Source organism: Fopius arisanus, unplaced genomic scaffold (genome assembly GCF_000806365.1).
Source record: "Fopius arisanus strain USDA-PBARC FA_bdor unplaced genomic scaffold, ASM80636v1 scaffold00113, whole genome shotgun sequence".
In the NCBI taxonomy this organism is placed as follows: domain Eukaryota; kingdom Metazoa; phylum Arthropoda; class Insecta; order Hymenoptera; family Braconidae; genus Fopius; species Fopius arisanus.
Window position 1 is genome coordinate 7991 of NW_011887852.1, and position 13290 is coordinate 21280.

Below are 13290 nucleotides of genomic sequence, written 5' to 3' on the forward strand. Positions count from 1 at the left end.
CAGGAATGACAAAAATGACATGAAAATAAAATGAAAATGATGCTTCAAAGTCATAAAAAAAATGCATACGAAACTCACCTTGTAGAGGCTTGAAAGATTCCCTCCAACTCCTGGTGATGTTCATGTGATCCTGACGCCAATCCTCCCATCGACGAGGTTGAAGTCGCCTTGGATGCACCAGCACTCGAGACAGTTCAAAAATTCACTAATCACTCACCACACAACCAAGAATGTTTTATCAACTAAAAATCCACAAAGATCAATAAAACAATATCAAAGATCAAATAATATTTTTAATCATTCAAAATAAGATGAATGAGAAAAGTAATCCTTTGAATCTAATTCGCACTCTCACTTCAGTCCGTATTTAAACACACACTAAACAATACCGAGAAACGGACAAAGGAATTTTTGTAAACACAATGACGCCGGGCGGCCGTTCGGCAATACCGAAGTTCAGTGTAATAAACGAAAAACCTAAATCACTCAAAATGCTCTGATAAACTGTTTAAAAAATTATTTCACATCCCAAAATCACTTGCACTGAGTCCCGCACTTTGTATTTTCAATGTTCACAGGTGGCACCGGTTTTCTGCACTGACTAGGACCCCGATGTTAACGGAATTTCACTACGCGACACGCGACCGACCGTTCCACGCACTGCCGCCGAACGACTGACTCCCCACTCAAAATGGCGGGGCATTGGAGACGGCGCTCGAGTGGGGGGGCGCCAGGCGATACTCCGCGCATGCGCACGCACACCGTGCATGCGCACAGAACACCGCGGGCAGTCTCAATTTGACGAGATAAGATAATTACGAAAATTCTGAACCTAATAAATAATTCTCTTTAAAAAAAAACAGTGCAATCATGTAAAATACAATAGTCAGTGAAAAATAATTGATTGAAGAGAATTTAGCGTGTGGATTTTGGTCTTAACCATCAAAAACACTTCGATTGGATCTCTGAAACGGGAATGGGAGTATCAGATACATTGAATTACGTTCTGTTTATGTCAGGATCTCTAATGTTCTGTGGGAATTCCCTTTCGACTGGTCCCTGTGGCAGCGGGACTGCTACTGAAGAGTCTCTGAGTCGGCTAACGAGCAGACACCCCCATTGCGTGTGGCGCTCTCTCTTTCTTGGGGTGCAATACTACGATGCCGCTGGGGTCACTCGAACCCCCAGAACTGAGCCTCTACTTTAGTCAATCCTCTTTGTTCTGATCACTACTCAGGCTACTCAATTTTCAGCTGTAGTTGGTGTCTCTATATGTTTGAGGTTAAGGCCAATGATGAATTTATCATTTGGCGGGAAGAACTAGTGGAGTTGCGTGTGTGGAATGATAAAGTTTGTGATTAAATTTTGGATTAATTCATAAATTATTGGGTCATTTCGATTCATTACAGAGACAGAATTTAACAAATAAGCTATGGGTATTCTAGGACTATCTAAGATAATTGCTGATTTGGCTCCCAGTGCCATCAAAGAACGTGAATTAAAGCATTACTTTGGTAAACAACTGTCTAATTGTATCAGTTGATATATTACGTAGAGAAGGAGAGCGTAGAGTGATTATAAATCTAATTTCGTTTTACTGTTATTTTTATTCAAGGTCGAAAAATTGCAATTGATGCTTCCATGTGTCTCTACCAATTTCTGATCGCTGTAAGAAATGAAGGAGCCCAATTAACATCAGCAGACGGAGAAACAACAAGGTATTCAATACGTACAACGTTTTAAATAACAACAGATGCATTGAAAATATTTATCATTATCATATTATAACCAAATCAGCAACTAAAAAGAGTAGTTATTATTTGCAGTCACCTGATGGGCATATTCTATAGAACAATACGCCTAGTTGATAATGGAGTGAAACCCGTTTACGTATTCGATGGAAAACCACCCAATTTGAAGGGTGGAGAACTAGCAAAACGTGCAGAGAAGCGAGATGAAGCCCAAAAGGCATTGGCAGCTGCTGAAGAGGCAGGAAATGTTGAGGACATTGATAAATTTAATCGCAGATTGGTCAAAGTAACATCAACCCACGTGGAGGAAGCTAAACAGTTACTTAAACTCATGGGTATTCCTTACGTGGAGGCACCGTGTGAAGCTGAGGCTCAATGTGCTGCTCTTGTAAAAAGTGGAAAAATTTTTGCTGCTGCCACTGAGGATATGGATGCACTCACTTTTGGGAGCGATATCTTGTTGAGACGTTTAACATTCAGTGAAGCTAGAAAAATGCCTGTGCAGGAGATTCATCTTGATAAGGTTTTAGAAGGCATGGAACTTACCAGAGAAGAATTCATAGACTTTTGTATAATGCTTGGGTGTGATTACACCGGTACAATCAAGGGCATTGGCCCTAAGAGAGCCATCGAACTTATTAAAACCCATAAGTCAATTGATAAAATTATTGAGAATATCGACAGCCATAAATATCCAATTCCTGATGAGTGGAATTATCGGCAGGCAAGGCAATTGTTTTTAGAGCCGGAAGTTACTAATACTGATGAAATCGAGGTAAACTTATTCTAATATTTAATAATTCATCATTAGAGATATATAAAGCTGACTATAAGATGCATTTACAATATTATTTTCTTGGCAATAAAGCTAAAATGGAATGAACCTGATGAAGAGGCTCTAGTTAAATTTCTTTGTGGTGACAAACAATTTGATGAGACTAGAATTCGTAATGGCGCTAAGAAATTAGCAAAGGCAAGAAACACATCTACGCAAGGTAGACTTGACTCATTCTTCAAAGTTTTATCAACCACACCATCAGCAAAACGTAAAGTGAGTGAATTTCAATTACAAGTTAGTCATTGAAAATAACAATGTATACTCATGGATTGCTCTCTAATTTTTTTTTTTGTCTGTCTCCCTCTCTTTTTCTAGGCTGAAGAGAAAAAAAAACCCGCTAAAAAAGCTAAAACTGTTGGTGGTGGTAGTAAATTCCGCGGAAAGGGAAAATAAGTATGTGTCTCAATTATTTTTCAAAACTTGAAGAATTCTATGGAATAGAGATTTTCAACATGATATTTATCATTTATATATATTTTTTCTATTTCCAAATATATACTTTTTCCATATAATATATTTTCTTTTTTTTTTGTTTCTTTATTCCTCAAAATATCGTTCTTCCCTTACACAACATTGAATAGGAAATAGACAACAAATTCGAAATAATAATAATAATAATAATAATAATAACGAGACGTAACTTATCTAATAATGGGCCGTAAATGAAAATAGAGCTCTATCTCAGAGTATGGAAGCGAAAGTTATTTCAGTATCCAATGACAATTTATATCGTCACATCGACCTATTACTCAATAAATTCAAAAAACTATTGAACGTGTCTATTTAATTCACTTTATTATTGAAAATACTTTATAAAACATTAGTGGTTTAGGCACAATAAAATTTTTACTTTCTACTAATTGATTACACAACGAAAATGGAAGATCGCGATTCTACTTACAAATCGTCCTTTCATTGCACAATTTATAACACATTATTTCCTCGGCTGTGTCATGATGATATTTGTATCATCATTGTATCATTGGAACTTGATAATAGTACTGCCAATAGCGTTTAATCCTGATACATGTTGCAAGGCTTGTTCAGCATAATTTGGACGAAATGCTGCACAAACAACACTCTGGAGTTTATCAGCATCAACTAGTTCACGAATTATCTCCAATGTTGATGACTTGATCTTTGCTCCGTCATTGTAGAGATAACAATCAATTCCAAAAATATACTAACCAAGAATAAAATAATAAATGATTGAAATGATGAATAAATTCATTAGTCTGTGAATTAATAAAGATAAATAATAAAAATGGATTTGACATACTTGAAATAAAAGTTTCACCCGTAAATGTGCAGCAAAGAGATTCCCTAAGAAAAAACCAAGGGAATCTGAAATAAGTGGCTCGGGTAATGTGGATACGAATGAGCCATACGATATTACTCTTTTCTTCAAAATACGAATATCAATTGGCTCTTGGCTTGTGTGAAAAACTGCATGATATCTAATGAAGAATACGGGAGAGAAAAATTTCATTCGATATTGCACTGAGAAGAGAAGAAATAAAATAGTAATTTAAACGAGAAACATATAATTACCTATTACGTAGTTCAAGTTCCATTTCTATGTCAGAATTTTCGACAGAAATAATGTCATCACCTCCAAGAGCTTTTATTACTTTTACAGCATCTGCTCTACATATTACAGAAACATAGCCTCCCCATAGTTTAATTAATTGAATTAATATGCATCCAACTGGCGTGGAACCGCCATAAACTAAGAATCTATGGAATGGGCAAATAGTAATTTGCGAAAATCAGTAAATAATTAAAATATATATGTGATGCATTTACCTTTTCCCTTTGGCATTTCCTTCTTCAACTGGTGATTTATTAACCAGAGAATCCCAAGCGATACATCCAGCGTATGGTAAACTAGCGGATGCCTCAAATGTGATTCGTTTAGGTTTTTTAGCCACTCGTTTTTCGGTAACAACAATATATTCAGCCATTGTGCCAACTCCCCACGATGGTGTAGACAAAAAAACCTCGTCACCAATATCAAGACCCATAACATCTTGACCAATATCTATCACAACGCCAGAGCAGTCACGACCCAGGACAATTGGAAGATCGTTCTGATATGAATGTTTTCCATATGAAAGGCAAAATTAAACATTTTTTTAAATACAAATTTTCAAAATAAACCTAACCCCATGATTGAAAATCCTTCGGTAATATTTCGAGTAACCAGAACATATCTTCACATCCACTGGATTCACTGATGCTGCTTTTACTTGAATTAGAACCTCGTTCGATCGTTGTATAATTGGAAGTTCAGCATCGTCAATTACTGCAACTCCCTAGCATATAAAAAATAACATATCTAATTGTATTTAATCATTTTGAATTTTACTCTACACTGTAAATAATTTACCTCAATTCCTACGTAATGATGACAAATAATTGCTTTCATATATTGTGTACGTTTTGACGTTTGTCTCCAATTTAACCCGATGTTATATCCGATTAAAGTACCTATTGTTATACCCAAAGCACAAAATGCAATGTCCCTCCTCGAAACTGCAAATTTATTTGACTGATTGTTTATATTTTTAATAGACAGAAGGGTCTGTCAAATTTATCCAGTGATTTACCATCATTTAAATATAAAATCCCAATATGCTGGTAAAAATTCCTAGTATTTATTTGTGCACAACGAAACTGAAACTTTATTAGTTCCAGCGATCTGTTAAAAAAATTTATTATCCAGGATCCTGCCCCCTTGATCTGTTGAGCATACTGATTATTGTAAATATTTTGGAGGTATTGCTGACCTGGAGCCAACCAGGGCATTAACCACTGATAGGCTTGTTGTGCAGTTGCTGAGCTCGCAACCTGTAATTCAATCAGTGCCATATCCATGAATTATATATTTTGATATGAAAAAAAAAAGAAAAAAAAAACTAACCAAAAGGAAAAATGATGCAATGCAAGCATCAATGATTTACTCTCACCTGTAGAGCCTCGATCTGGCTGCCGAGCCGGAATAAAATTTCCTCCATTCTTCTTACATATTATTACAATGAAAATGTTATAAAATGTTTAAACCGATATGGTTTTGCATGATTTGTTTGTGTGCTTTAGTACCAAGTACAAAGAACTACAAATGAATTGGTAGTAGAGTTTAAAATAATGAATGCAGAAAATCCTCACAGACGTGACCACCTATCGTGGGTTAAGTATTTTAGATTTAAATATAAACGATTAGTACATTAGCCTCGATGTTCCAAAATAGCCAATGATATTTTTTTTATTTTCACTGACCGTCATCTGTGTATTTATAATTTGATGAATCCGCTGATTATCAAATATGATCATGTAAACAAGGGTGTAGAAGATTGACAAATAAGTTTCCAAATAATCATCGCTTTGGCCCGTCAAAGTACCATAAATCGAAATGTTTTCATCACGCACATCACCGCAATAAGTCATCGAATGCAATAGAAGAATCACTTGATTTTACATTTACTAGCGCCGCCTCGGCCACCAAAGCGTTTTATTAAAGCGGTCACTGATGTGTTATGATGTAATACTGAACAGTGGAAAAATGTGATGAAAATATATTTGCCACAGATGTATAATATTTTTTCTTACCTCCTGATGAAAAATGGGAATTTCATTATACTTTTCATTGGTACGGGTGAATGAGATTGACATCTGGTGATGATAATAGGATACTCTTATTATCACAGTAGTTTATCCGTTTGAATATTTACGCCGAGATGGCGTTCATGTTATACAAATACAGATAATGTGAAAAAATAAATAAATAAAAGAGGAGGAAATAAATAAAAATCAGAATAGAGGATATATGTGATGATATGCTCGTATTATTGATTTATTCTCAAAACTCAACTGTTCATTGATCGTATGATCAAATAAGTATGTACTGGTAGTGGTAGGTGATGCGGTTGGATTTTGCACAGTTGTCGAGAGGGTGGTAGGGTGGTAAGGCTTACTATAAGCTATTCACAATGATTTAGCTCATAGTTGAAGTGCATACTAAAGTGATGGACAAGCTATAGACAAGTGGCTGGCAAACATGTCCACTACTCGATATCACATTTAAACACCTATACTATATCAATGAATCTACAGCTCTGAATTGAGCCTCTATCCTAAGGAGATAGAAAATTGTATTGATTTTCTTGTTCCCACCATTTTTCCGTAATGACATATTAATTATAATGATGACTGAGGCGAATGGGATCTAGCCTGATGGATTTTAGGATGGGCACACTGAATACCTCGGCATGTCTCCACTTGTTTTCCACCATCTGCCCCTTCTCCCTTTTTGGTAGAACAGTACATGGGATACATGTGGGATTGACTGAAACCAGCCAGCCAAACTGGCGACAAACCAGAGGGTGAGTATGTCGCGTATATGTTTGCTGTAATCCCGAATAGGAAAGGGGTGAAGGGGGGCTAGCTAGCTAGCTAGCTCTTGTTTATCCCGTTTGCTGGTTTATAGCTATATCATGCTTTAGCTGGCATACGTTACCACTGTGTATAAATGCCTGTCGCTGCCGCCGGCATGAGGTCAAAGCTAGCACGTCAAATAACAGAGAGAGAAAATGGATTTATGCCAATTTAGTGTGAATGCAACATTAAAATAGCCCTTACTACTTAATCCATAAATAAGAATTAGGCTATGTCTATCTATCTTTGACCATTGTTAATTAGCAAGTTAAGTGGCAACACGTTGCAATTTTTCAAGGATATTTTTGATTGTGGGTGGTGAATGACTCACTTTGAGTTAGCCTATCATCATTATGCTTTCCATTAAATATGAACGACAAAGGGGCGGCATAGTCCAGAGTGATATATTGCCTGTAAAATTTTTTCGAAACGTAAAAAAATTCGTAACACATCAAGACCCCTTCATTTAAAATAAATTACTCTGATGGAATAAAAAGAGAATGATTTTTATACATATGTGCTGAGAGTCTATATCTCTTTAACTGTGGTGGTGATAGTGGTAGTTGTAGTGGTGTTGTACCAGCCCCCACCCACCGAGAGCAATATACTCCCTTCTACCCAAGGGGGTAGAGCAGAGGAGGGATGGCGAGAGGCGATAGACATTTTCCCGGCGGCGTTCACCGTTTTCCACGTCGCTCGATTCCAATCCCAGGAATAAAAGCTAGAGTCAAAATTATCGGAGAACATGGAAGCGAGGTAGAGGAAACTATAAAGGGTACTGCCAGTCGAGGGCCTATCCAGTGCCATACCAGGCATTTCAAAAAGGAAAGAAAAAAAAAATAATATTACTATATATACTGATTCAAGAGTATAGGAGGGGAAAAAAGGTAGAGAAGGGGAGAATAAAGATAGAGTGGGTGGGAGGAGGTACATCCGATGTAATCGGAAGGGTCGATCAGAGCCACTCTTTCCTTTGGTCACATTGCTGGCCAATTTCCGTCGTTCTTCTCTATTAAAACGTGCTAAGCATGCTTTAGTATATTCCGTGAAGGATGTTGCTCACTCAATTCCACACTTTTATCCACATTATAATGACTTGAAGACAATTATCCAAGTTATAGTTTATATTGTTGCAATGGAAATTCATTGTTTTCCGTTCTTTATCCAATTGCATTTCTACGTTTCACTTGTTTTTTCCTTTTGGATTTTCTCCCGGATTTTCGTTTCCACATTTTTTCTACCCTGCCCTCTTCTTCTTTTCCTTCTGAAACTGAAAGAAGAAAAAAAAAATATTTGTACGGAGCTTGGCCAAACGCTTACTGAATCGTGCACGAGACCAACTAACGAGCCGACGCGAGAAATTATAATTACGAGAGTCGATGAACCGAGCCTGAGCTTTTACCTTGCAATAACTGCTTCCACCATTTCTGGTTCTCTGCTTTTACGTGTTCACGTAGTTATGGATAATAGGTAGTCGCGTAGAACTGTGTGTCAAGAAGGAAACCAAAATTATATGAAAATAAATTTGTTCTGAAGAATCCCTTAGTTGTTTAATATGAATAATTAAGGATAGCGTAAATCTCATCGACTTGCCAATCTGAGCTTTAAATTTTCTTCAAGGCTATATATTAAATGATAAAAGAAAAAGAGGTAGCACGAGATATTGATAAATTGTGAATGGGTAAGGAGGTGATGGGAGGTGATGGAAGTGAGTCAAATCGGTAGTTAAATGCAGACGGTCTTCACCTAACCGCTCAAGTGCCATTCGACTTTTCACAATTTCACTGGTGGGGGGAATAGCATCCATAAGATTTAGCGAGAGACGTGAAAATACGTGCAATTGAACTTTTCAACCCTTTCGATTTGTGATGCCAAAGCTTTCCATGTCTATTCAGCTATATATGCTGTATATATGGGTACCATTTAGCCAAAGAGTGTGTGGAGGCGGGGGGGAGATGGTAGAAGACTAAGAAGCGGGGAGTGGTGATACCAACTTGGCCTTGTATTCGTCTTGTACTCGCCTTGTACTCACCTATGTACTCGCCACGGTACTCCCCGCCACCCTTTTGCCAGTTCAATTTCTCTTTCACCCTGCCGCTCCCAGCTCTTCGGCTCTTTTGTCACAATCCACCCTCCCTCGCATACTCATTCACTCACTCACTCACTCTCTCCCCCTCTCCCCCTCTACCCCTCTACCCCTCTACCCCTCTCTTTATCCTCCTTCTTCGCACTGTACCCTTACAAGCGTCACATTTTAGTGGTTAGTTTTAAAGATTTGGAAAAAGGCGGAAGCCAATGAAATGAGAGATGAGCCACCATAATTTAGTCACCTTGCTGAAAATACAATGGCATACGAGTACTACCCGGTTTAGTATCTCTGCAGAGAGGTCGAATTTGACAGCCCTTTCTCACGCGATGACCACCATCCCTCTGGATCAGAGAAACCAGAATTGTACCCCTTTCCATCTCGATTCCTCTAGAGATTCCACATGCCAGGTGTACTACAACTGTGATCTTCTATTTTTACACTCTTCGAATAGGCGGGCTTGACCGTTGTCCATGTTTTCTCAATGTCGGTGAGTATCACAGCATCCCAGCAGTTTTGTGATTATTATTCCCCCTCTGGTAAATTATTGTTCACCGTTTACACTTGTATCCCGTCCCCGTGAGAATCAAAAATCCGAAAAACTGGTCCACAATTGTTGAGTTATCTATATTTATCTGGTGGGGATAGCTGCCCTTGTGGAGGAAATATATTTTTTTTTTAGCAAATAGTCGCCAGTCTCCTTGCTCTTGTTGATGAGAAAACAGACACTTCAAAACTTATATTAGATATTTTTTCTATTATATAATATTATTATCTCTTTCGTATCTTTCGTTGATTGAAAAATCCATCATTATGTCAATTATTTATATTCATTTGTTCAATTATAGTGAATAGTGTTGTGTGATGTGCAGTGAATTTACGCCCATTTGACCCATGTCTTATTTGTCAATTTCATTTGTTTTATTTTTATCCTCTTAGAACAGATGAAATTCGAATGATCTTTGCATAACTACTAATTCTTTCAGTTTCTATGCGCCGGGGTTTCTATAATTTTGCATATTAATTGGCTTTTCTCATATTTGCAGAATAATTGACAATTGTAGATTATTCACGGGATTGGATTCAACAGAATAGAGTTTAATACTATTTTCTTTGAGCGACTTTAATATAACTTAATTCGCGAGGTACGCTTGTGACTGGACGAGAGATTAAAGAATTTCACGGGAGTGGGTGAAACATCCCGGAGGTCGACTGAAAAATACATGATTTTAACGTGAAATTTCTGCAACATTTTCTCGAGAATCTCAACAAATTGGATATAATCCCTTTATCAGAAGCTGTTTTTCAGTCAATTTTTAGTATTCTATATGCTAAACTTGGAGTTTCAGCAAGATGAAAAAACGAAAAATTGATTCTAAGACATAATCTGGTTGTTCGGCCAATTACCTACGTATATATATATTATTAATTGGATAATTATTATTAATAGTGATGCTGAATAAATGTTGATAAATTTAACCAGCTAGTTGAAAAAAAAAAAATCCCATTTTAGTTAGGCCAATGTGAAAAAAAGAATAAGAAGCGTAAGAAAAGAAACATTTCTGTGGTATATAAAAGGAGGAGAGGATAACGGAAAATTTTTATCCTGAAGTCTCTTTTTGTTTCTCCCATTCTCAGCGAAACCCCGGTGGAAGAGTACTGGCGGCTACCCACTCTGACAATTTCGTAGGGTGGGCGTTGGTAGCTAGATGCTCTTTATGTGTGAACTCTTCTCTAGGTTGATAGTGGAAGTAGGATTTTACGTGACAAGGACACAGAGCAGAACTCACGTATCTTATGTAGCTAACGTGCAGTATGAGACCAACCCCTCTCCGTGTCATGAACTGTCGTAGCTTTCTAGTGTTTCAGGTTTTAAGCCAGCAATCCTGTTAACGAGTGGGTGTGTGAGTGGCTATTCGTACTTTGGCCCAGTTTTCTTCATGTGGTGATAAATGAAAAGAACAAAAAGTATTGAACGCTTAGTGAATGAGGATAATGCAATTAAACGAATCAAAAAATTTTCAACGATTATGATAATTTCAATTGAACGGGAAATGAAGAATTTTTTGAGGTGAGAAATATTTTTTTATTTATTATAATCAGAAGTGTTTATTTATCTATGGATATGTGATATTATTGGCCAAAGCCAAAACTAGTCATTCATTGGTAACTCTCAATTCATAATTAAATGATGTTGAAGCCATTGAAAGTTGTATTCATGAGACACGTCCCCATTCGCATGGTTAGTATAAGCTGAAACTACAAATGCCCCACGCTTGAAAAAAACATTTATCCCTCCAAGACTTCACCCTAGGCCACTAAAAAAGTCAGTTTTGTTCCATGCAGCCTCAAATTGTTGAATGCTAGGACGATCGATATCTAGAAACTAAGCCCAAGTGCGTTTTCTCTTTGAAACCACGTTGGTAGCCCATTACCACTTTGGCTCCGTCAAATACCAGATAAATGCTCGACATCGTTGATTGTCAGACCTGGCCTGCAGTTATATTATATACAGGCCATCAAGTGGTTGCCAATTCTACGATTTGAGGGGAGTTGAGGCATATAGAGAAGGAAAAGACAAAAATTTTCAACATTTTCAATTGATATTTTTGAGTGAGTAACACAATAAATGGCAAATGATTGCGAAGCAAAGGACATAGTCTCGGAAGCATAAAGAAACAAAAAAATTGAACCAAATACATGACATGATGTATATAGTATGTTTTTTCTTCCATCCCATTTATCGCCGTTGTCGAAACAGATGAATTTCTTTATCTATCGAAGCGACACGGACCTTCATTTCATTTTCAATATATTTTCTGATATCTGAGGTACATATATCAACACGTACCTTTGTGTGTCTGGTAAAGTATTCATGTTGAATGGAAAAAAAATATTTCCACACAACTCATAAGTATTTCGTGATACAAGTCTATTCGTCAAAGTCCCATGTCGATTCTCCATCGTCAGAATACAATGAAAATCGAATAAAAAAATAAATAAATAAATAAATAACAGGCAGTGTGATCGAAGCTATATGCTGGTTGACATATGTAAACTATTCTCTGGATATTTTTTTTCTTCTTTTTTTTCATTCCTACTAATTTTATTGGTAGTATAATAATTTCATCATTTAAAATAAATTTTAAAAAGTGTATTTTCTGCCCTGAAGATCTATCTTGAAAAGTGAAAAAATTCGATAACATTTTTAATTTGGTTCCGATTGAATTGGAACCTTTTTATTTATTTATTTTTTTGCATTGTAAAGGAATATTCATAAATTAAAAAAAACTTGTGAGAAATATGAATGGAGGGATGTACAGTATATACACTGTGTATGGACAAGCGTCAAAATAATCATGGTACAGAAAATTGTCAGCCTGACCGCGAAAAACGAAGAAAAACAGGAGTCAGCGTTGGGGGTGTTGGGGGGAGGGGTGTGTAAGGGAAGTAGTGTTGACGTTTGACAAGAAAAAGAAGAAGAAGAAGAAGATGATGAAGAAGAATAAGAAGCGTAAATATTAGAAGGAAAAAGAGGAAGACAAATGAAAAATAAAATAGTATTGCCTGATGGTGGTGAAATGGAAGAGGAGATTCATGCAAGAGTGGACGCAAAGACCAAACAAAATATAGTACTACGAGATAAAAAGATGAAAATTTAGAGAGGGAGAGAACGAACCACATTGGCAGCACCAAGAGAAAAGCAAGTTCATTTGAGGAGGAAAGAAAATAGCTTATAACTATGTGTAATGAAAAAATTTTGCATGTATGAGTAAGAGAGGGTGGTATGATCGACCGAGCGAGACCGAGTTCCGCCCTCGGCTCAACTCGGGCCTGTCCCGGCGGGGGGAGAGGGTTCATTGGCGTAGGCCAATACCTACACACGTGCAACCCCAGTACTTGACTGTATATGTAGGTGAGCGCGCTGGCGCACACGCGTGCACACATAGATCCTCGATTCTCCCTATGTGCTTTGGGCGCTTTGGGGGTCCCGTCAGCGAACTCTCTCTCATCGGGCCGTCCCGTTCGCTGCCACCCCCTCCTTTTTCAGTTGTACTAGTAGTGGTGGATCCCACCGTCGCCTACCCACCCGCTATATACGTACAGAAAGCAGTTTCAGCCTGCGTCCGTCTGCCCATCCTCTCAGTCAGTGTCCCACCGCACGCCGTTACGTTTACAAC

At 37.4% G+C, this 13290-nt stretch overlaps 2 protein-coding genes across 7 annotated transcripts; one reads left to right on the forward strand and one right to left on the reverse strand.

Annotated features, from left to right (window-relative positions):
- Positions 1–1227: 1227 nt before the first annotated feature.
- On the forward strand, positions 1228–3101 carry Fen1 (flap endonuclease 1). 2 transcript variants are annotated; one of them, XM_011313188.1, is made up of 6 exons: positions 1228–1350; positions 1446–1514; positions 1616–1718; positions 1827–2526; positions 2620–2802; positions 2905–3101. In XM_011313188.1, the coding sequence occupies exons 3-6, from the start codon at positions 1642–1644 to the stop codon at positions 2980–2982; spliced, it is 1038 nt and encodes a 345-aa protein (XP_011311490.1). In that variant the 5' UTR covers positions 1228–1350; positions 1446–1514; positions 1616–1641; the 3' UTR covers positions 2983–3101. The 2 variants fall into 2 exon arrangements, with proteins under 2 accessions (XP_011311490.1, XP_011311489.1); XM_011313187.1 differs by having other exon boundaries at positions 1228–1514.
- Positions 3102–3365: 264 nt separating this feature from the next.
- Positions 3366–6136, reverse strand: LOC105271569 (reticulon-4-interacting protein 1, mitochondrial). Of its 5 annotated transcripts, XM_011313192.1 has the most exons (9): positions 5869–6136; positions 5559–5769; positions 5199–5439; positions 4979–5124; positions 4755–4904; positions 4396–4679; positions 4141–4326; positions 3869–4046; positions 3366–3772 (listed from the first exon to the last, which is right to left on the reverse strand). In XM_011313192.1, the coding sequence occupies exons 2-9, from the start codon at positions 5604–5606 to the stop codon at positions 3569–3571; spliced, it is 1437 nt and encodes a 478-aa protein (XP_011311494.1). In that variant the 5' UTR covers positions 5607–5769; positions 5869–6136; the 3' UTR covers positions 3366–3568. The 5 variants fall into 5 exon arrangements, with proteins under 5 accessions (XP_011311494.1, XP_011311491.1, XP_011311493.1 ...); XM_011313189.1 differs by lacking the exon at positions 5559–5769; XM_011313191.1 differs by having other exon boundaries at positions 5559–6136.
- Between the last annotated feature and the right edge of the window lie 7154 nt (positions 6137–13290).